Here is a 24,872-nt window from a genome sequence, read left to right as displayed (position 1 = left end):
TAGAACGGCTAACTTCTTCCTTTCTATTTTTGTCACGACTTTGCGTTGACATGCCGAAATAAATTATCCAATTATTATTCCAGTAACAGGAAAGGTCACCCTTTTCGCTTCTAGACCGGACGCTGACCCCTTCATAGAAGCTAGTGACGTCCCGTGTACTTTGGTCATGGCTAGACGGTATCCAGCTTTTGTCAAATCAATGTATTTAAGCTAACCCTAACTCTTTTTATTAACCTTTAACCCACTTCTCCTAACCTGCTGCGTAAATTCTAACCTGCTACGACCGTGTACTTATTATACTTAAGAGGAGGTTTGTGTCACATGAAAACAATTCCTCCATGAAACCACAAATAACACTAATCTAACGTTAGGTGGTTTCATTTTTATGATTTGAGAAATATGAAGAAAATGTTAAAAGGTTTTTCTGATATCAAAGGGATTGTTTTAATTTAAAATCAGTGCATTTTATGAATCTAGGAAACAAATCTATGGGTGTCTATGAAGAGTGATAGCCTTTGTTTCAGGGGGATATTATATGCAGTCGGACATCAACAAGCATGGATGGAAACGGAGAGCTAGCTCCACGTATCTGAAATCTGTCACGTTTCACACTTCTAATCAAAGCTGGTCAACAAGGTAATTTTAATTCATCAATCGGTAATGTTAAGTATACACTGACAGTATTTTTTTCCGCATGCTCTGAAACAACCTTACAGCTCTGCGCCACTACATCCAATGTTTGTCTTCTTGTAAACATTTGGTCTGTATCCGAGTTGTTTCATCCTGATTTTTAACAGAGTTGCTTTGAAATGGAGCCACAACCCAAACGCAGAAAAGAATATGAGTGTGACATCGACTCCTGGGTTGCTTACCCTGTGCTGTCCAACGAGCAGTCACAAGACATTGAGCTAATCGAGGCCTTTGCAGCTCCCATCATCAACAAGAAAGAAACCTCTCGTTTGATCAAGGAGTTGGCCAAAGTATACCCATTACCTGGACTTCAGCACATCAAGAGAGTACGTTCATGCAAGGATAAGGGCAGCCCTCACCCTCTGGAGGTCATTGTATGCCTTGCCAGTGATGGACCAGTCATTGACCACAGTAAGGAGCTGCACATATCTGATCTGTCGTCATCCGGTAGATTAAACTGTGAAGGTCTAGGATACCCTTTCCTGGTCAAGATACCAGCATGCCCTCCTTTGACCAGACCGCAGTTTGAGCAGGCCAGCAAACACTGGCCCACCTCCTTTCACGAGGACAAACAGGTGACTGTGGCCCTGAGGGGCCAGCTGTTCACCTCCTCTCAGAAATCAAAGATGCAGGAGTACATGATGGCTGCTGTGGCTGCAGCCAGAGCGGGGAAGGAGAGTGGCATGGAGGCTGTGGGGGCTGCGGTCGTTGACCCAGAGGCAGAGAGGATCCTCGCTGTGGGACATGACTGCCAGCAAGGCGGTCACCCACTTCATCACGCCATCATGGTCTGCATTGACCTTGTGGCACATGGGCAGGGGGGTGGGGCCTACACCTATGACAAGTACCCCGCCTGCCAGTCTGTTTTACCCTATTCCTCACCCTCTCAAAAACAGGGCGCCACCACCATGACAACCTGTGGGGTCGTGCTGGACGGGGACAGTGCAGAGGAGAGAGTTGAGCCATACATCTGCACCGGGTACGACCTGTATGTTACTCGAGAGCCTTGTGTTATGTGTGCCATGGCGCTAGTCCATTCTAGGATAGGCAGAGTCTTCTATGGGACAGCCTCTACCGATGGGGCATTTGGGACTAAATATAAAATCCACGCTCAAAAAGATCTGAATCACCGCTTTGAAGTTTTCAAAGGAGTCTTGGACCAACAGTGTGAAGACCTTAACAGGCCTATACACTATATCAAAATGAATTCTTAAAGGTTCACATAATTGTTACAGGAACGATAGACCCTTATAAACGGATTAATCTCGTGTCAGACTACTAGGCACACGCGGTTGATGAGCGAGACTAGATCAACGTGTGAATTACATAAGTAACATTTTACTTCTGGAAGATTTTGAATTACATAACCACATTTTAATGTTTTACTTTGTTACTATGTAAAATTCAATGCAATAAAGTTTTGGCCACTGTGACATCAAGCATTCACAACCTGTTTTATTGCTTATCGTCAATATGGTTCCCATCCATTTCCCATGAGATTTCATCCAGTTAAGACACACATGCTGCTTTCGGGGCATAAATGTTTTAATGATGTTAGGTACAAGGGCTGACAAAGCTCCAAGAATACCGTGGATAAGACATAGGTAGTCCTGTTTTTGTTTGGTTGTCTTAATAGTAGCCTCCAGGAGATATTCATATCCTAAACAAGTACATCTACATGAATATACAGGCAACTGACAAAATAAAAGGAAACACCAACATAAAGTGTCTTAAAAGGGCGTTGTGCCACCATGCCGCTCTTTACACAGTTATGGTTTCCTTAACTGACACACCCACTTGTTTTTAGCATGCAAATTTCAAAATGCTTGTCAAGTGGAATAGGTACAAAAATCTCCAGGGTGAACCATTCATCCAAAAGACTAGAAATTGTAACAAAGTGATATGGAAGAAAAGTTAAGGGTACAAGACAACATACCAGTTAGGGGACAAACAAACTATTCATCCCATATGGCAGTGCGGCCTGTTTCATCCAATCGGAGCAGATGAAATTCACATGACCACTGGAATCTTTCCTTGGAAATTTGATAAACATGCTGGTTGTTTGGCGAGGTGTTTCATTTAACAATTTCTGTTAGCTACCGGAGTTGCCATACATAGTACTAAAATAAACTGAGATCTGTTAGTAAAATCACAGGAACTGAATTTGGTGTGTTATACTCTCCCGTGTGACGATCAGTTGCCCAAACTACATGATGTTTTACCTCTGGGTTAACCGAGATTAGACACATTAGAACAGACCCAGGGTCTGTTTCTGTGGCAGCAGAACCGCCAAAACTCATGTTTAGTGTTGTTTTTGGTGCCCTTTGAAGCCAGGAACTGACATAAAAGCACAACTTCAACACAGGTTGAAACATTCATAACCGATGGACACTACATCAACATATGAGTTGTTATGCAATCTCAGGTGAAAACAGAACATCTACATTGCACAGTAATATCGTCATCACTAATATTTAACATCACCACGAGGATTGAGACGCGGCACCATTCTTCCTGAGAAATTCCACCATTTGGTGTTTTGATGGTGGAAATTGTTGTCTCAGGCACCACTCCAGACTCTCCCAGAAGTGTTCAATTAAGTTGAGAGCTGGTGACACACACACTTTAAACCACCTATGCTCCTTTGAGACCCCTCTTTAAAGTCACCGATCTCTTCTAGCCATGGTAGCTGAAATAATGGGAAACTGGGCATTTTATATGACCCTATCATGATGAGATTTTAATTGCTTAATTAACTCCGGAACCACAGCTGCACAGAAGCACCCACTTTCAATATACTTTACATCCCTCATTTACTCAAGTGTTTATTTTATTTTGGCAGTCATGTGTAGGTACATAGCCATACCATAGACCTGTCTCAGTAAACAATTATCTGACAACACTTAACATCTTATGACAAATCATCTGATCTTCACATAAGACATGAACCTATACAGACAAGCTATATACACTGCAAAAATGCCTGCCCTATATGATTGAGTAACAAGGATAAATTATTAATATACAAAGGAAATCATGCTAAATTAGTATTTCATATTGTTCAGGGGCCTCAAGTGTCACATACACACAAAATATGCCCAAAACATGCATGTGCCAGTATTCACACAAGTTGGCATTAATAAAAATGTAACTTGATGTGCTTATCCTCCCGCAAACCTTAGACCAGGGGTGTCAAACATACAGCTCACAAAGGTGGTCCCAGTAAAAACAACTCAATATACTTTAAAATTAACCTATATTTATATAGTTTGACTGTCCAGCTCACTAATCACTGTGCAGTCAATGGACCTACAGTCATAGTTTCTTGACTGTTCATCTCACTAATAAATCACAAGACAGTCAGGGAGCATTGAAAATTCCAAAAACTGAATATAGGACTTTTTTGTGTGCTAATTTTGATGGCAAGGATCAATATAACATTTTCAGTGTAGCCCTCTGGAACTCATTGAAAACCAAATGCTAGTGGTTTCAGTATTGCATTGTAAGAAGGCAGAAGTAGCCTAGTAGTGGCCTTGTGCAGGAATACATAATGACATTCTTATAAAAAAGGTTGTTTTTTTAAACACACAAAAAAAACAGGTAGGCCTAGCTAAATATAATAAGATGCAATCATTTACCATTAGTGAGAAGAGCAAAAATCCCTTTATTTGATCTAAAATAATTATAGAAATAGATTTATTCTTTACCTCAATTACATGACCATTGTAGAATAAATTCCTCACCCTTTCTGACTGATGGTTTCATACAAGTTAGGATAGGCTACCATTCATCCCATCTCTCATTTAATTGGACCCACTTCACAGTAGTAAATAGATAAGCTACTTTAAGTATTTTGCTCTGTGATCTGCTCTTAAGTGCAGGTTAACGGAAGAGCAGAGGGTTCACCTCTTCCCGTTGACATTTGTGAGACACACGTCTGAACACTGTAATGTCAAATTCCGAGACAAACATTGCATTTATAGACAACTATTGCAAATTAAATTTCTCACCTTTTCTGGCCATGAGTTCATTTTCCTGAAGCAGCCATACAACAAATGACCAACGCGCATCTCATTTCATTGGGCCTATTAATATAGGCTATTAATATAGGTGAGTAGAATTAAAGTTTTTTGCTCTATTCATCTGAAAGGGAGCGTGGTTTATAACATACAGCTGAATTTAAACAGGTGAGCAGACAAGTTGATATTTTGCATTGAAGTGCGTCTCAGCTACCACTAATTAGGCCTACTAGCTTATTTCTATTTCAAGGAGTCAGTTTCAGAACAAGGGGGCAGTGCACCATATTTAGATTAGGGGAAAAAGTAAAAAGTAAAATGCCAAACATGATTGAATTAATTCAAATCTGTTTACAGGTCCACGACAATTAGCAAATGTTTGTCTTCCAGAAACGGTCAGATAGGCTACCGCAACTGTCACTGCAAAAGAAAACAGTCTGCCAACACCTCCAAAAACATTTGATCACGTTCGCCATTTCCAGATATGGTCTTGGCCTAATTCCAATACTTCCAAAGTAAGGGCGCTATTGTCACCATAAAAGGTGAACGATGGGGCGTTTTTCAGGCGAAGTTATAATGCTTGTTCACGCACGCAGTTCTACGACAGTTCTGATTTCTAAGGGGAAACATGCATATGATTGGCACGTGCAAGGTATATAAATCTCAATATTTGTGCGTGCACAAACTTCAGAAATGGCGCATGCAGATTTAGTGTAAAATTTACTCAACGGTTCTAAGGCCCCAGTTTTTATCCAGTAATCATTTTTAGAAGGGTGTCAATCTTAAGTGTGTGTCAAACAATGAACCATAGGCCCCTACCTTTATGAAGAAATCATCTTTGAAAATACATCTGGTATTTTTAAGGCTTCCGGTTAAGAACAGAAAAATACATTGTGACAAGGAATGCAGTCCATGTCACTGTGTGAAGTGAGGGCAAATAACAAAAAAACAGAAGAGAACAAAAAAAGGCCCACGTTTGAACACTGGGCCAGCCCAGGTCTATGCAGATCAAAAAAATACAACATTAAATATTTACTTAAGTTAGTAATGCACATGGTATTCTCTCTCATTCTCCCACTACAGTTTAACCTGACGCATCTAAACAATGAGTGATAATTGCACGTACTGTACAAAACTGCTTAGTACACACTCCAGTGGTACAGAGCACATAGGGTTAACTATTCATCTTGCTATGATGCAAGAGCTCCTTTGAGAGTTGGTCACACACCACTGACCCTCTTAACACTCAGATTAATACTTGTTGATGCCAAAGATTCGGACTCCATGTAGTTGTGGCAATTTGGGGATCAGCACGCTCAAAAGGGACGCAGTGTTTATGACAAAGTGTGTTGTGTCGTACTTTGTGTAGAAGCTTGCAAGAAAATATCTAGGGGGATAAAAAAATAAAAAAAAGTTAGCAAATGTGTCAATTAAAAGATATCTGCAACATGGTCAACAATTAGCATTTATAGGGCCGTTTTCCCAGTCACATATGAAGCCTAGTCCGGGACTAAAACACAATCTCAATGGAAGACCTCCGTTTAAGTGCTTTTCAGTCCAATACTTGGCTTAATCTGTGTTCAGGAAACCGCCCATACAGTTTACAATTACTTTTGCACTGGATGCTAAGTGGGTATCTAAAGCTAAATGTACAAAAATGTAACCTCTTGTTCTAAATGATGGAAGGCTACGTACAAAATGATTGGGGAGATAGTGAAGAATTTTCTGGATGATGTGAACTGCACGCCGTAGTCCAACTGTTCCCAATGTGTCAGGAGCCGGGCTTTGCCTTGGTCTGGGGTCTCAAACGGAGTGCCTTTCACTGCATGCATGAAGACATACATCCCCTGGAAGGCACAGACATACAGGGAATGAGTCCAAGTCTCAATGGTGAGTGACAGTCCACTAAGACAAGACAAACACATTTTAAAGTAGCAAATGGTGGGACTGAGGGTAGATGTTGCAGCACAGCTATGTGTCTTTTCGGTTACGCGTCTTTTTCTTTCAAGAATAGAGAATTCATCCTTCCATGGTCCCGTGTGGCTGAGTTGGTAGAGCAAGGCACTTGCAGCGCCAGGGTTATGGGGGACCAGTACGGAGAAGAAGGGGGAAAAAGTATGAAAAGTATGCACTAACGACTAAATCGCTCTGGATAAGAGCATCTGTTAAATGACTTAAATGTACACATTTAAAAGACATAGCTGCGATAGAACCTGAACTGTATTTATGATAAGAAGCTGAGCGCGTGTGAAAACTGCTGACCAAAGCATGTCATAATTACCACAACACAGGACTGATACATAAACTACTTTCTCATAAGTGGGAAAATGGGAGTTAGTATGTTCTGGGTATTCACTTAGTTTCTTTATAACACCTGGCACTGTGGACATGAGGTCATTCCTTAGATTTTGCAGGACCCCAGGAAGGCAGCAGCTAATAGGGATCCATAATAAATACATTAGAATAATTAGGGCTGGGAAAATACCGCAACACTCGTTAGTATTGTGGCAAGGAAACAAAACAGATTGAACTTCTTTAGGAAAACAGCCCTAATGTTGGAAACAAACAGTGTCATCCAGAGTCACATTTCATTTATTTTCCAAGCCATAGCACACAATATTTGACATACAGCAGGTTTTTAAAAAGGACCAAAATTTGGTTTTTTTCATGTTTTAATTGCAATACCGATATTGTCCCAAGTAATAATAGGTGATAAAGGCACTCAAAATGGGGTCAACACAAATGTATTCATGAGAAGAAAAATTACTTACAAAATTGTGTATAACATTTGTGAGAGTCCACACCACAGGTACACCGAAGAAGGGTATGCTCAAGAGCACAATGTGAAGCATTCCAACACCGAGGGCATAGGTCAGCCAGATCCCTCGACTGTTCATGACCCGAGTGTTTGGGTTCACCTCACTGTGGGCTACACCAACATTCATTTTGTTTCTGTGAACAAGTGGATTATGTTATTGAGGAACATGCATTAGTCCTTTGAAAAACATAACACAAAAACAAGTCATTCAAAATGAACCCCAACAGGGAGCCATTTGCTTCAGGACTATAAAATAATTACTTGCTGCATTGCAATACACAAAAAAAGGTCATAGCCTGGAGGTACAAGAAATTATTACGCAAATATTATGAACATGATCTGCTTATGTAGTACACTTTCACCTTTCTTGCACAACAATACCTACCGCTGTTTACAGGCAAATCAAAGAAAGCTTTTCACAACATGACATGAGTAACCGATTTGGACTTCACTTGTCTTAGAGTTGCTTTTCAGACCAATTGCTTGGCATGAGATTGAAAGTTCGAGGTTGCGTCATACAGTCTAAGATTTCTCAAGCTCTTGATAATGCTGGGAAAATAAATACGCCTGTGGGCAAGTAATGCATGTTTATGTAACTCCTTTGCTGGTTAGCTTGTATCTCAGCTGTTTCGTGAAAGCGTGTGGCATGTTCGTTTTCAAGCCTATAATGGTAAACCAAGCTATTCACGTGCAACTGTCCTAAGAAGGGAATGCATTCATAAGCAGCTGCACGGAGGCTCAGAAAAGTGCAGCAGCAATGCTAGGCAACAGTTGCGAACTTCGTTTGAGACAGAAAAGATCAAGGCACGAAAAGCAACTCACTAACCTCAGGTAGCAGACAGCAGCGTCAACATTAAAACAACTTTCCCGAGCCAAGCCTGTGTGATCAGAAGTTAACTACAACTTTCCCTAGATAAGTGTGATTCTTTAAAAAAGGTGAATTCAACATGAACTATGCTCTTAAAATTGGGCTTGCTAGTTACCTATGCTAAGTGAGATGCCTTGTAATTCATTGACATTCATTTATCATATTTCTAGCTAGCTAGTTAGTTAGCTTACTTTGCATTATGTTCACATTTGTATAAGTCCCAGCTATTAATGATTCAGCCAAACTCCAGCTAATGTTAGTAAGTCATGTTTGCTTGAAACACCAGTTGAATAGCTAACTTCCTAGCTAGCCATTTTGGTGACAAGCTAGGAATATCTAGTTACTGTAACGTTAGATAGTTAGGTGACAACATTTGCATACCAATAGCTAGTGTTATCAAATACTTGAACAGTCAACACATAGATATGGCAATATACTTACTGGAGTACCTTGTTATGAATCTGTTTTTAAACGTGGCAGTGCAGAAGGCCAGTCTCCTCTAATCAAACGTGCTGTTGTTGACTGAACCTGTTCGGTAGCGACTAGTGAGCTATCTAGCTAACTTTGGCGCAGTTCTTCTTCTATGGTATTATGGCGGTCCACCAAAATTGGTGCATGTCGCCACCTACTGTATGGGTGGTACACTATAGGAAAACATCTATTGTTGAAAAAAATCTATTGTAGAAAAAAAGAAGAAAAAAAACATCACACTCCTTCAGTCACATTCCAATTCAAGTCACATCCCTACAAAGGCTCAGGGGCATGTGAGGGCGGATCCTCCTTTAACAGGATTTCTTGCAATACCTCTGCTGTAAACTCAGAGGATTTCAGGATTTCTTCTTTGTTTGCGCTATGCAGTTAATGACCATTGCAATAAATGCTACAAAGTCCACCTTTTTCCACATGTAATATATCAGGATCCCTTGATTGCAGATACACCTTCACTGGTGCAGCCCGAATTACCACTGCATCTTCAACGCCACTTGCTCCTTCAACTCTTCTCACATCCTTCAGATAGGAGACACGCTGGACAGCTCTTATTCTTGCCACCTCTGTCTCCTAAACCCAACAGAGCAATCCAGAAATTCGAGGGCATGTTCGCCACCACAATTCATTACTCTTCCCATATGCATACGCTTGACACATGACCAAATCTTTTGCATTTATGGCACCGAAGGGGTTTGTGCAAAGTCTCTTACAGGTTATCTCACATAGCCCAACTTGACATGAGAAGGGAGAGACTCTTCATCAAAGAAACTAAGTATGGATGAACAGAATTTCTTCACTTAATCTACCATACGGGCCAGTCAACCACGTGCACCCACCACTCTATCTACTTCCACAGGTTTTACATCTGCACAAATAGTTCAATCTGGTTTCATCAGACCAGATAATCTAGTTTCTCATGGTCTGAGAGTCTTTAGGTGCCTTTTGGAAAACTTCAAGCGGGCTGTTATGTGCCTTTTACTGAGGAGTGGTTTCCCTCTGGCCACTCTACCATAAAAGCGTAATTGGTGGAGTGCTGAAGGGATGGTTGTCCTTCTGGAATGTTCTCCCATCTCCACAGAGGAACTCTGGACCTCTATCAGAGTGACCACTGGGTTCTTGGTCACCTCCCTGACCAAGGACCTTCTCCCCCGATTGCTCCATTTGACCGGGAGGCCAGCTCGAGGAAGAGTCTTGGTGATTCCATACTTCTTCCATTTAAGAATAATGGAGGCCACTGTTCTTGGGGACCTGATCTAAAATATATATATATATATTTACCTTAATTTAACTAGGCAAGTCAGTTAAGAACAAATTCTTATTTACAATGACGGCACTGGGCCAAATGTGCGCCGCCCTATGGGACTCCCAATCACGGCTGGTTGTGATACAGTCTGGAATCAAACCTGGGTCTGTAGTGATTCCTCAAGCACTGAGATGCAGTGCCTTAGACCGCTGTTTTGGCTTTGTCATTATGGGGTATTGTGTGGAGATTGATGAGGGCAATGTTTTATTTAATCCATTGTAGAACAAGGCTGTAACGTAACAAAATGTGGAAAAATTCAAGGGGTCTGAATGCTTTTTGAAGGCACTGTATGTATACCGAACAAAAATATAAACGCAACACACAAGAATTTTACTGAGTTACAGTTCATATAAGGAAATCAGTCAATTTAAATAAATTCCTTAGGCCCTAAACTATGGATGTCACATGACTGGGAATACAATACAGATATGTATCTGTTGGTCACAGATACCTTAAAAAGAAAAAAGGTAGGGCCGGGATCATAAAAACCAGTCAGTATCTGGTGTGACCACCATTTTCCTCATGCAGCGCGACACATTTCCTTCGCATAGAGTTGATCAGGCTGTTGATTGTGACCTGTGGAACGTTGTCCCACTCCTCTTCAATGGCTGTGCGAAGTTGCTGGATATTGGTGGGAACTGAAACAGGCTGTCGTACACATCGATCCAGAGAATCCCAAACATGCTCAATGGGTGACATGTCTGGTGAGTATGCAGTTGTGTTCATTGTCCGTAGCTTATGCCTGCCCATACCATAACCCTACAACCACCACGAGGCACTCTGTTCACAACGTTGACATCAGCAAACCACTCACCCACATGAGGCCATACACGTGGTCTTTGGTTGTGAGGTTGGTTGGACGTACTGCTAAATTCTCTAAAACGACATTGGAGGCAGCTTAAGGTAGATAAATACACATTACATTCTCTGGCAACAGCTCTGGTAGACATTCCTGCAGTCAGTATGCAAATTGCACGCTCCATCAAAACTTGAGACATACATGTCATTGAGTTGTGTGACAAAACTGCATATTTTAGAGTGGCCTTAGTCCCCAGCACAAGGTACACCTGTGTAATGATCACGCTGTTTAATCAGCTTCTTGATATGCCACACCTGCCAGGTGGATGGATTATCTTGGCAATGGAGAAATGCTTACTATCAGGGATGGAAACAAATTTGTGGACAAAATATGAGAGTAAATAATATTTTTGTGCGTATGGACAATTTCGGGGATATTTTATTTCAGCTCATAAAACATATGTAAAGTGTTGGTCCTAAGGCACCTTACTCTGACACCACCTTGTATAGAGGTCCTTGATGGCAGGGAGCTTTGCTCCAGTGATGTACTGGGCCGTATGCACTACCTTCTGTAGCTCCTTGCGGTAAGATGCCAAGCAGTTGCCATACCAAGCGATGATGCAGCCAGTCAAGATGCTCTCAATGGTGCAGCTGTATAATGTTTTGAGGATCTGAGGGCCCGTGCCAAATCTTTTCAGCCTCCTGAGAGGGAAAAGGCGTTGTCGTGCCATATTCACGACTGTGTTGGTGTGTGTGAACCATGTTTATTCCTTAGTTATGTGGAAGCTGAGGAACTTGAAGCTCTCAATCCGCTCCACTATAGCCCCGTCAATGTCGATGGGGGCATGGTTGTTGTCCTGGCATCACACTGCCAGGTCACTAACTTTTCCCCTATAGGCTGTCTTATCGTCATCGGTAATCAGGCCTACCATTGTCGTGTTGTCAGCAAACTTAATAATGGGGTTGGAGTCATGCACGGCCATGCAGTCATGGGTGGACAGGGAGTACAGGAGGGGACTAAGCACGCACCCTTGAAGGGCCCCCGTGTTGAGGATCAGCATGGGGGAAGTGTTGTTGCCTATCCTCACCACCCGGGGGCGGCCCGTCAGGAAGTCTAGGATCCAGTTGAAGAGGGAAGTGTTCAGTCCCAGGGTCCTGAGCTTAGTGATGAGCTTGGAGGGCACTATGGTGTTGAACATGGAGCTGTAATCGATTAACACCATTCTCACATAGGTATTCCTCTTGTCCAGGTGGGAGAGGGCAGTGTGGAGTGCAATAGAGATTGCATCATCTGTGGATCTGTTGAGGCGGTATGCGAATTGGAGTGGGTCCAGTGTGTCTGGGACGATGGTGTTGATGTGAGCTATGACCAGCCATTCAAAGCATTTCATGGCTAAAGATGTGAGTGCTATAGGGCGATAGTCATTTAGACAGGTTACCTTGGCGTTCTTGGGCACAGGGGTTATGGTGGTCTACTTGAAACATGTAGGTATTACAGACTGGGTCAGGGAGAGGTTGAAAATGGTGGTCAGCGTATGATCTGAGTACGCGTCCTGGTATTCCATCTGGTTATGAATGTGGTTACCATCTGGTTACCTTGTGAATGTGAACCTGTTTAAAGGTTGTGGAGGAAAAGTGTTTAGTCTGAAGGGACAGCCTTGAATTGTACAGCTTGTTTCATACAATCATTGGTTCCTGTAGGTACTGGGTAGAAATATGAGGGGGAGATGGTCATGACCCCTCCTCAGACCTTTTGGCAGAATGCCCAGAATATGTTCTAAGTTAAGATAGGAGACTGTGCCAGACACATGCAGGAACCAACCCTATGAACCATGCTGTCATGACTGTCCTGTGAGGATCCAGATGTGTCGGATCAGCTTTGCAATGGATGATTTCAACCAGACCCTCTCTCACCCACAGAAGCGATTACAGCCTTGAGTCTTCTTGTTTATGACGCTACAAGCTTGGCACAACTATATTTGGCGAGCTTCTTTCATTCTTCTTTGCAGATCCTCTCAAGCTCTGTCAGGTTGGGGAGTGTCGCTGCACAGCTATTTTCAGGTCTCTCCAGAGATGTTAGATTGGGTTCAAGTCCGGGTTCTAGCTGGGCCACTCAAGGACATTCAGAGACTTGTCCAGAAGCCATTCCTGCGTTGTCTTGGCTGTCTACTTAGGGTCGTTGTACTGTTGGAAGGTGAACCTTCACCCCAGTCTGAGGTCCTGAGTGCTCTGGAGCAGGTTTTCATCAAGGATCTCTCTGTACTTTACTCCATTCATCTTTCCCTCGATCCTAACTCGTCTCCCATGCTTTTCTCAAGACCTTCCTGCAGAAAACTCGATTAAGATGAAGAATTTTAGGAATGATTCAAATGTAACATAGTGAAAACTACTAAACTTGCGAAAGTATTCGGCCCCCTTGAACTTTGCGACCTTTTGCCACATTTCAGGCTTCAAACATAAAGATATAAAACTGTATTTTTTTGTGAAGAATCAACAAGTGGGACACAATCATGAAGAGGAACGACATTTATTGGATATTTCAAACTTTTTTAACAACTCAAAAACTGAAAAATTGGGCGTGCAAAATTATTCAGCCCCCTTAAGTTAATACTTTGTAGCGCCACCTTTTGCTGCGATTACAGCTGTAAGTCGCTTGGGGTATGTCTCTATCAGTTTTGCACATCGAGAGACTGACATTTTTTCCCATTCCTCCTTGCAAAACAGCTCGAGCTCAGTGAGGTTGGATGGAGAGCAATTGTGAACAGCAGTTTTCAGTTCTTTCCACAGATTCTCGATTGGATTCAGGTCTGGACTTTGACTTGGCCATTCTAACACCTGGATATGTTTATTTTTGAACCATTCCATTGTAGATTTTGCTTTATGTTTTGGATCATTGTCTTGTTGGAAGACAAATCAGTCTCAGGTCTTTTGCAGACTCCATCAGGTTCTCTTCCAGAATGGTCCTGTATTTGGCTCCATCCATCTTCCCATAAATTTTAACCATCTTCCCTGTCCCTGCTGAAGAAAAGCAGGCCCAAACCATGATGCTGCCACCACCATGTTTGACAGTGGGGATGGGTGTGTTCAGGGTGATGAGCTGTGTTGCTTTTACGCCAAACATAACGTTTTGCATTGTTGCCAAAACGTTCAATTTTGGTTTCATCTGACCAGAGCACCTTCTTCCACATGTTTGGTGTGTCTCCCAGGTGGCTTGTGGCAAACTTGAAACAACACTTTTTATGGATATCTTTAAGAAATGGCTTTCTTCTTGCCACTCTTCCATAAAGGACAGATTTGTGCAATATACGACTGATTGTTGTCCTATGGACAGAGTCTCCCACCTCAGCTGTAGATCTCTGCAGTTCATCCAGAGTGATCATGGGCCTCTTGGCTGCATCTCTGAGCAGTCTTCTCCTTGTATGAGCTGAAAGTTTAGAGGGATGGCCAGGTCTTGGTAGATTTGCAGTGGTCTGATACTCCTTCCATTTCAATATTATCGCTTGCACAGTGCTCCTTGGGATGTTTAAAGCTTGGGAAATCTTTTTGTATCCAAATCCGGCTTTAAACTTCTTCACAACAGTATCTCGGACCTGCCTGGTGTGTTCCTTGTTCTTCATGATGCTCTCTGCGCTTTTAACGGAACTCTGAGACTATCACAGTGCAGGTGCATTTATACGGAGACTTGATTACACACAGGTGGGTTGTATTTATCATCATTAGTCATTTAGGTCAACATTGGATCATCCAGAGATCCTCACTGAACTTCTGGAGAGAGTTTGCTGCACTGAAAGTAAAGGGGCTGAATAATTTTGCACGCCCAATTTTTCAGTTTTTGATTTGTTAAAAAAGTTTGAAATATCCAATAAATGTCGTTCCACTTCATGATTGTGTCCCACTTGTTGTTGATTCTTCACAAAAAATACAGTTTTATATCTTTATGTTTGAAGCCTGAAATGTGGCAAAAGGTCGCAAAGTTCAAGGGGGTCGAATACTTTCGCAAGGCACTGTAAGTACATATTTATTTTCTTTCTTCCAGGACTGATGGAATGTCCGCTACAAAGTTTTTTTTGACAAGTTTACCAATGATTCTCTATCTCTCCCTTTGAAAGGCTTCCTGAGGCAGGTGCTTTAGGAGAGCAGTTATTGAAACTGTGTTGTCTTGATGTTGGCCTCTTTGGGTATAGCAAGCCCATCCCCCTCTCCCTGCCTCCTTCAACTAGGCTGCTGTGGTCAGAGGTCGTAAATTCCTGAGAAGACCTCATGGACACAGTTATAGAGAGTAGTTTTTCATGGAGACAAAGGAAATCCTTCCACCTCACAGAACTTGAGGTATGAACAAATTTCATGTTCCGGAGAAAGTGTAAAAGATCGGTGAAGAATCCAGTTATGAACTGGTCCGTTTGTCACAACTTGGGAAGCTCATGGGAGACAGTGTGGCCACATTACCATAACGCTGTTTATATAATATCCCCAGATATAAGGTTTACATCTAATTGTTGTATAAGATGAATGAGTGAGTATGATACTGTTTACACAATTTTACAATGTGATTTTGGACTGTTTAATGAAGGAAAACTCGAAAAGGGAATTGGATTTGAACTAAATCAGAGGACCGCCCCTGAGCCCAGTTAGGGTCAGACATCCCGGGACAGCCCTTTTCTGCCATTCCGAATAAAACACAACTTTGAGAAATTATCCCCAGACCAAGCTTACCTCAATTACGAGATGGCTAAAGGTGTAGACCATTGCTGAATCTTTTTAACCATACCATGTGGTTAAACTCTTAGACTATCGATACCGACAGAATAAGAACAAGTCTTTGATATTGATTACTAGTCTGCAGCTAGGAATTCGGTATCATTGAACGCGAAGAACGACAACCGCCGAAGCATCCATTCTATAACGAATGTCACTCTGAACAATCCCCTCTAACCGCAACCGAGAGAGGGAGAGAGACAGACAATTCTACAAAATAAATAAACTTTTCACCAGCGATCAAGACGACACACTGAGCGTAAATATATATATTGATTGCAATTGTTCCCAACTGAGTGAGCGTTCATGTGTAAGGATTAGCATTTCAATTGTTATAGTTATCACTTTGTAGTAACTTCTTAGTCGACCCCCACTCCTCCTCTTGTCTAACAAGCTGCCATGCGGTTCAGCCCACTAGGGCCCATTTTACTATCATTTCATGTAACCACATTTACCATGTTTGTTTGTTTGTTTATGCATTTCTGTGAATTACTTAGTTAGTAGTAAATAAAATGATTTAAGACAATTGATGAATGGATGACTCATAGTGTAGACTGGGTTCGTGCAGATAACCAACAATTTACGACGTTTGGAATGAGACTTACGCGAGGTAAAATAAATAAATCATTAATCAGAAGACTATTGATCAGATATGAAAATATCTGAAAGGTTATATTGGGAAATTATAACTTTGTAATCTGAATACTTTCCTTGGTGCCCCGACTTCCTAGTTAATTACAGTTACATGATTATTCAGTTTAATCACGTGATACTAATTACAGGAATCTTTGATAAAAACGAAGTCTTCAATTTAATGATAGTAAAGACACGACAGTGTACTATACGTAACTATAGTACCCTGATCGGGCTGTTAAGGGAGCTCCCACGTTAAGTAAGACCTGGCCATTTTGTTACCTCATGTTTTACCTCACATGCCAGCACCCACACAACCCACCTGTTATGAATATCTGTTAGTGGTGTTAACACTGTTTGATTTTGTGTGTGAGGTCTATTTATTTTGGTTTTAGTGGGGTTTTTCACAGGTTAGAAAGGATGCACATTAAATGGCACACAACTGACATTTTCTACCTATTTTCCAAGTTTTAGGTACACACATGTACATTCTCTTGATAATAAATGTACTGAAAAATCCAATGTAAACCTGGTACACAAAATGTTTGGAATGTTTGAAATGTCTTTAAATAATGAGTCGGAGGTACAGTAAAGGGAAAGAAAAGCTCACTTAAATGGGGTGGAATAACTTCTGACCTCTGTTCTGACTTTGTGGTGAGGCCTGATCTCCCTCAAGCTGTCCCTGAATGAGGGATACCTGTCTCTAATTTATTTGACTATTCCTTGAATTACCCTATGGGATACAATTATTTTTAAGACGGAGATAAAGGGTTGTAATTCTAATTTGGTATTTTGATTTACCTAGCAGTGTTTTTTTTGGACGCATGAATCATGAAGTGATTCGTATCAAAAGGAAAGAAGTGTATTGTTGTTGTCGTTTTATTTGTTTTGTGTGTATTGTTGTAATTTGTTTTGTTTTTTGTCTTGTTTCGATACACATCTCACCTGATTGGGTCTGCTGAATGTTCGGGATTTCTCCCTAAGGATTGGCCCTCTGACTCCCTTACCCTATAACTCTCGCCAAGATCTGTGTGTTGTTTTTTTTCTTTGACATTTGTCTCAGAGATCTGTATCAAGAATATTGGTAGTAGTAATAATTAGTCATACGGTAAACAGTTTGTATGGATTTCCTGAATCAGAAATGCCCTAACTCTCTCTCTCAAAAAGTTTTCGGCTTGGAAATGTTGAATATTTTCAGAAGGAGGAGGTTGAAAAGACTGAGGGAAGTAGAGGATGGGTTTGAATCTGTTGACGCTAGCAATAACAAGGGAGAGGGTATGTTGCGGACCCCAGTTTGAGTCCTGGGGCCTGTTGCACTAAAGTAGAATTAAGACATCCGGGATAAATGACTCAGCTGAGCTCAATGAAGCCAAAACATGTGCGTCCAGGCTTAATTGGTTGCACAAAGACCAAGCCAGGATGAGCAGACACGGATTCATTAAGCCAGGTGAAACCAATCCTGGATAGGTGCGCGCTCACGGCTCACTCAAATAGACCCCGGCACAGATCACAGATTAACTGATTTACCATGGCAACTAGAGCCGCGTACTTTTCCCCGTCGGAAGCACAAATCCTCATGGAGGCATACGAGGAGGTAAAAGATATAATTAAGAAGAAAGGCAACACCGCCACAGTGATAAAGCAAAGAGAAAAAGCGTGGCAAAGTATTGCAGACCGCCTGAATGCGTAAGTAGTGCACAATTACACACTCACCGCTCCGCTGAAACATCACAATTACAATTCAAATATTTAATTCACATCTCCAAAAATGCAGTTGTACTGTAATTATGAAACGGTTAAATTTTTTATTGAAATGCACTGCAGATATGAGTGAAATTGTGTAAAGTAACTCCATCACACTGTATAAAGCTATGATAAATTTTTTGATATTTTTACTGAAAACAAGACAAAAATACCAAGTAATTTTTTGCAGTGTGACTCCATTAAGTGTGTGTGTGTGTGTGTGTGTGTGTGTGTGGATTAAACATGAACGGGCCAAAACGGACATGGCAGCAGGTCAAAATCAAATACAAGAACATTCTGCAGAATGGTATGGTCCCTGACTAATATTTAACAAAGCACAAGCATATATTGTACCCAGAAGGTGCCTGCTCACACATTGTCTGTACTGTTTTAGCAGTGAAAAAGAATACCCACAGACAAGGCACGGGTGGTGGGTCACCAAAGGCTGACCTTACCCCAGCAGAGGACATGGCCTCGGAGCTAAATAAAGGCAGGCCCGTCTTAGAGGGGATCCCTGGGGGGAAAGAGACGAGCATAGGTTCCTCCCAAGATGCCACCCGCTTCATTCAAGGTATGTCCTTCCATCTCTACATGGGATACAACCACATTCATATTGAATCAATTTGGACTGTCTGACTTTGGTTTACCTATTGCCTTGCAGTGTCTGGCAGCACTGTGTTCCTGTTAGAGCCACCAGCACAAGCACCAGACGATGCTGATCCAGTGAGTACTCCATCAAAGGCATACTGTAGGCCTGGCATGTCTTGTCTACTAGCTTCAATATGAATCCGATTAAATGTGATAGGGTGAAGGCCCCAGTGCAGCAGCAACAGCACATGATGGAGACGATGATGAGGAGGAGACCATCTCTCTGGATTCCAGAAGGCATGAGGTATCATGTTAAGACTGTGAAAGTACTATTTACTCTACAATGGTGAGGAGTCCTCATCAAAATCAAAAAATCTAATTTCTTTTACAGGACCCAGATGCTATACAGTGGGAAAACCAGCCTGGCAACAGTGCGTATTAATAAAAGGACACCACATCCTGCCAAATTCCAGCTGCGCTAATTGTATTGTGTTCACAGAGCTCACAAGCTATCAGAAAGTTGTATGGCAACCACCTCCGGCGCCAAATAGAACTGGCAGACATAGACATTCAGTACAAGAAGAAAAAGATGGAAAATCTTGCACTGGAGTTCGAAATAAAAAAGAGGACAATTAGGAAACTGGACCTTGAAATAAAAAAACTTGAGAGGGAGGTGAGATATGCCTTCAATGTACACTGTATGCTAACTGTAACACAAATGTATTAATCATTATTTTTCTTTCCTCCCCCAGCTCCAAGAAGATGACACAGCTCAAAATAAAAATGAGGTATATTCTCGTAAAGTCAAGTGAGCCATGACATATGAGCTCTTATTGTGAGCACACAGGACGGTGGCATCTTTCTAAGGTTTTTTTTATTTTCCCAGCAATCAGTACAACCAAGTCATCGTTATAAGGCATCGCCCTCTTTTGCCCACCCCCCCAGCACCAGGTGTGGCCACTAGCCTATATGAAGGCCCAAAATTGTGTGTTCCTTTCTGCTCTGACAATGGCATGCCCATTCGTGCGAGATGTGGTGGATGAAGAAGCACTTGTGCTGAGGAGAGCCTTCAGGCGAGAAAGGGTCTTCAGGGACCGGTTGGACCCACTGGCCTTCCCTGATGACCATCTATATGAAAGATACAGGTTTTCTGCAGATGGCATCAGGTATCTATGCAGACTACTGGGTCCCAGGATTAAGCACCGCACTGCACGGAGCCATGCACTGAGTGTGGAGCAAATGGTTTGTGTGGCCTTGCGCTTTTTTGCTAGTGGAGCCTTCCTGTACTCAGTGGGGGATGCAGAACAGCTGAACAAGGCCACAATTTGCCGCACAATAAGGAGTGTGTGTCTGGCTATCAAAGCATTAGCAGATGTCTTCATCTCCTTCCCTGGCCACAGAAGACTCTGTGACATCAAAGAGGAGTTCTATAGGATTGCAGGTAAGAGGATCTACAAATTACAGGACAACTGTTAACACATAGTAGGATACTCATTACTTTGTGTGACAGGTTTCCCCAATGTCATTGGTGCAGTGGACTGCACACACATAAGGATAAAAGCCCCCTCAGGTGCCCATGAGGCCGATTTTGTGAATAGGAAATCCTTTCACAGCATTAATGTTCAGGTGAACATAACTTTTTGATATTGTCCATTGACGAACACTCTGCATTGCCAGTGATGTGCATTGATTGGTGTAATATTCCTCATCTTATGATTTTAGATGGTCTGCAATGCTGACTGTGTGATCAGCAATGTTGTGGCAAAATGGCCTGGCTCAGTCCATGACTCCAGAATCTTTCGGGCCTCTGAAATCTATCAGTGCCTATCACAAGGTAAGCCACACAACCCCTATTTATAACCATCATGGCTGTGTCAAGAATATCACTGTGTTTATGAGGTAGTAATGATGAGATTTTGTGTTGACAGGTGAATTCTCTGGTGTGTTGCTGGGAGACAGGGGGTATGGCTGCCAGCCTTTTCTCCTGACACCTTTCACAGACCCCCAGGAAGCACAGCAGGCCTACAACCATGCCCATGCCAGGACCAGGGCCAGAGTTGAAATGACCTTTGGCCTCCTGAAGGCACGCTTTCACTGCCTTCACAAATTAAGGGTCAGCCCTGTTAGGGCATGTGATATTACTGTGGCTTGTGCTGTCCTCCACAATGTGGCCTGCCTGAGGAAGGAGAGGGCCCCCAGAGTGCCACCAGCCATGGACTGGGACAATCCGGCAATCTTCCCTGATGACGACAGTGGTCGGCTGCTGAGGGACCAATATGTGTTGAATTATTTTAGTTAGTATGTGTGCTTTCAATTTTGGTTAAATATGTCCTGCGGTGGCAGAGGAATTTGGTTTTTTGGGTTCGTTTTTTGACGAATTTGGCCTCTTATGATGTTTGTGCGGTATACTGTGTGTAATACAAGGCTGCAGGGAGGCTACTGCATCCATTCATTTGTCTGTTCAGTTGATGTGTATGGATTTGTCCTGCATTTATTTTAGTGTGCAGACATGCAGGGTGTGTTATATACAGACCTTTGAATGTGTATGTATCATTTTGTATAATATGCTTGGATTCTGTGCTTTCCATCTTGTAGAGTCACTGTGACTTCAGTTTCGAAAGGAGCTGATGGTTTACCTGCTTTGTTTTGTCCTTATTCAATAAAGGAACATAATGTTACACATTGTGTTTTTATATTCATATGGAATGTGTATTTGTTTATGACAGTACTAGGGCCACACTGAAGAAAAAGGATAAAGTCATAAATTTATGAGGCTGGTTCTTTCTGCAGAAAAGCTACATATTGTTTTGATACTTATGACAATGTGATACTTAATATTCTGGCACATCAGCATGTCTTTGTTTATGAAACCATACTGAAGTACAATTTCACGAAATGCCCCACATCTGTCATTTTAACAACTGTCCTCCTTTAAAACAACTGGTTACAATATTATGACTTGTGTTTTTTTCCCACTCTGTGGCCCTAATATTCTATCATTTTATATATAGCCTTATAGTCTATGGGAAACTGTAAATTATCTAATGATAGCAACATCATCTAAAAATCATTTTTTATCCAAAATCATTGAAATTAATGATCACAAATGTTTAAATAATAACAGTGGGTCTAGTTATGTGATAACTATGTATAGTGAGCAGTGAAATAACTATTGGTTTCCATTTGTGGTGACTGCTGACTGACATTAGGGATGAGATTAAATAGATCCTGGAATTTAGCCTGGTCTGGAGCAGGCTAGCTCCACAGAATAAATCTCCATGGTAATTTATACCATAACATATCCTCCTGCCCCCTATCCATCTTTAGTGCAACCGGATTACGGATCAATTGAGCCAGGATCACCAAGATATCCTGGCTTAATCCCTTATCCTAGTTTTGTGCAACAGGCCCCTGGAGGTGAAATAGAAGGGGTGGAAGGTGTTGTGAGGAGCTCAGTGCCTTGCATTGATGGACATGGTTATGATAAAGATAAGTTTGGTCCAATGGAAGTGAGATTTTTGAAGAGGGTGGAACCAGGCCTTTCGGCAGATCTAAGGGTGGTTTCATGTTGGGTGGAAAAGATGGTGGGTGCCTTTGAGTCGGTGAAGGTAACCCAAAGTGGACTTGTGATGTATGTTTGTGTTTCTTCAGATCAGAGCGAGCAGGTGCTCCGTGCGACACAACTTGGGGAAAGACCTGTATCTTGCTTTGCGCTTAGGTACAGGGCACCATTGAAAGGAGTGATTTCTGGGGTAGGGTTAAGTGTGGAGGTGGAGCAATTTAAGTTGAAGATTCATGGTGTTTGTGACGCCTGCTGTTCGGTGCGACACAGATCCGGTGGGGAGCGTGGTGAAACAGAGGTGACAGTCTGTTCTTTTGATCTTTAATTGAGAGTCTTTACCTGACAAAGTAATGTTAGGATATATATATATATATATATATATATATAAGTTATGCTGTTAGAGCTTTTGTGCTGAATACACTGTTATTGGTGTCATGTTTATGGGAATGTCACAGCAGTGTGTAGGATGGAGATTCCAAAATGTGGGAAGTGTGCAGGAGGACATGGGACAGAAGAATGTGTCGTTTTGGTGGAAAAAGTTGTCAACTGTAGGGGTGCCCATTTTGCTGGGCATCGGAGGTGTCCTTTGCAAGAGAGGCATATTGAGGTGGCCAGGGTCAGAGTAGTGCAGAAGATGTCGTATGCTGAGGCAGTGAAGAATGTAGGAGGGTGGATTAAGGGTGAGGGATTCTGAGAGGATCTCTGTGAAGAGTAGATCTGTGCCAGAACAGAGGAATAAGCCAATAAGTGGTACAGTGTATGTTTCAGTAAGGTTGTCTTCTTAGCGTTCATAGCAACGGTTATCTGGATCACAGAAAGGAAACGTACTTCACAGAAAATAGATGTTGTGGTGGCAGCTTACAGAGAAGTATTTGGGGGTACGAGATTTGACTTCAGTAGAGTTACAGGGTGTGTTGAGTGGTAGTGTGATCTTGTCAGATCATGGCCTGGGGTAGGATCAGATCGGGTTAAAGTAGTGGAATATGGTGGTGGGTTTTAATGTGTGTATTGTTAGTTGGTAGGGTAATTAAAAATATTAAAATTTTCCCTTTGGTATCACAAAGTGTAATTAATTTATACTATAGTTCAGTTGGGGGCGGTAATGCACCATATTGGATGCCAACCGCCATCAAACTCAACCGAAGAAGAAGTGCAGAGGAGACAGCTATCATGCAAAATGCAATAACCTTGTCAATTCAAATAAATATTGTTTAATAACTACACAGCTCACCAGTGAATCACTATTCATAATGTATTGTAAATGTGTTCTTCGTTTCAAGAGTTAATGATTGGCAGGTAAGGTTATAACTAACGTTAGCTGTAACGTTAGTTAATTAACTAATTAAACCCTACTCAGCCTAGGCATGTTTTGGAGATTTCTGGTATATTATACAAGTAAATTCATCGTAGCAGTTTTTGAACTCCGGCGGCCGTTTTTACCTGATTAAATACCATTAGAAATTAAGTTTAATTCATATTCCTAAAACTTAAGTTAAATGTTGTTTTTTAACATCAATTATTTTTTCGTCGCTGCTTCCTGTTGACTAGACATTTTGATAAGTAGCCCAATGACAAAACACAGTTGTAACGTATCCAAATCAATATCCAGTATGCAGAAACAAACCCTGTTTTGACAAGTGGTAATAAAACTATCGATTAGAGGGGAAATCGGGTAATACGCTGTTGAAACTAACACAACAATGTAAGATTTTCAGCGGTTACATCCGCCCATATTTTGACTCCACTACAATTCCGACGCGGTGCGTTTTAACGTTTAGAAAAGTAAACAATCATCACTTTCAACCCGGTTTTCGAAACATGGTGATATGCCGTTTATCTCTCGTATCAACATGGACTCTTAAAAAAAATAAACTTACTGTCGCAGTTTTGCACAGATCCACAAGCTAGACATCCTCCCATGTTACGCTTACACAGATGTTCGTTGCTCGCAAAATAGCTGCCAATGTCTTCCATCTGTCTTCAGTAAACAAGCGATGTTGGCGGTGTGGGAACACTAACACAATAAAGGTGTGTAGTAATTTAACCATTCGTTTTTTGAAAATTATTCCTCGCTGATATGAAAGATGCGTTTCTTATGTTTCCAAAAAACGTAACCTACCGCAAGCGATGCGTTTTAATGTTTAGAGCAAGTATCGCGACTCCTAACAAAACTGGTCAGAAGATTCTACCGTCAATAGGCGCAAAACCAGTCTATGAATGGGGAACATAACCTGCAGACAATCAGTTAGATGTATTTTGAGTAGGGGTTCGCCAAAATGGGAAGAGAAACGCAACATTTATTTGTCAATCACACATCGATATCACGTTGAAATCAATTGCGGGAGAGGGGGAGATGAGGTTCCACGGTCTAACAGAGCTGGAAAAAAATACATGGAATCTGGGAATGTGTATATTACCGCAATCAATCACCCCAACTACCTCGTACCCCAGTACACTGATTCGTACCGGTACTCCTTGTATATAGGTATTGTGTTATTTAAAAAAATATTTATCTATTTGTTAATGTTAGTACTTTTTAACTGCATTATTGGGAAAGGGCTCGTAATTAAGCATTTCACGGTGAAGTCTACACTTGTATTCGGCACAAG

At 41.7% G+C, this 24,872-nt stretch overlaps 2 protein-coding genes across 4 annotated transcripts; one reads left to right on the top strand and one right to left on the bottom strand.

Annotated features, from left to right (window-relative positions):
- The first annotated feature begins 486 nt into the window (after window positions 1-486).
- On the top strand, window positions 487-4,190 carry LOC109865685 (adenosine deaminase tRNA specific 3). Its single transcript, XM_020454063.2, has 2 exons — window positions 487-636; window positions 798-4,190. The coding sequence occupies exon 2, from the start codon at window positions 810-812 to the stop codon at window positions 1,902-1,904; it is 1,095 nt and encodes a 364-aa protein (XP_020309652.1). The 5' UTR covers window positions 487-636; window positions 798-809; the 3' UTR covers window positions 1,905-4,190.
- On the bottom strand, window positions 3,500-24,482 carry LOC109865694 (ORM1-like protein 1). 3 transcript variants are annotated; one of them, XM_031794049.1, is made up of 4 exons: window positions 24,141-24,482; window positions 7,478-7,658; window positions 6,402-6,553; window positions 3,500-6,093 (listed from the first exon to the last, which is right to left on the bottom strand). In XM_031794049.1, the coding sequence occupies exons 1-4, from the start codon at window positions 24,173-24,175 to the stop codon at window positions 5,958-5,960; spliced, it is 504 nt and encodes a 167-aa protein (XP_031649909.1). In that variant the 5' UTR covers window positions 24,176-24,482; the 3' UTR covers window positions 3,500-5,957. The 3 variants fall into 3 exon arrangements, with proteins under 3 accessions (XP_031649909.1, XP_020309663.1, XP_020309672.1); XM_020454074.2 differs by lacking the exon at window positions 24,141-24,482 and adding an exon at window positions 8,834-8,961; XM_020454083.2 differs by lacking the exon at window positions 24,141-24,482 and adding an exon at window positions 8,842-8,951.
- Between the last annotated feature and the right edge of the window lie 390 nt (window positions 24,483-24,872).

This window comes from Oncorhynchus kisutch, linkage group LG2 (genome assembly GCF_002021735.2).
Source record: "Oncorhynchus kisutch isolate 150728-3 linkage group LG2, Okis_V2, whole genome shotgun sequence".
Lineage (NCBI taxonomy): Eukaryota > Metazoa > Chordata > Actinopteri > Salmoniformes > Salmonidae > Oncorhynchus > Oncorhynchus kisutch.
Note: the sequence above shows the minus strand (reverse complement) of the source record. Positions and strands in the feature narration are given on the sequence as shown.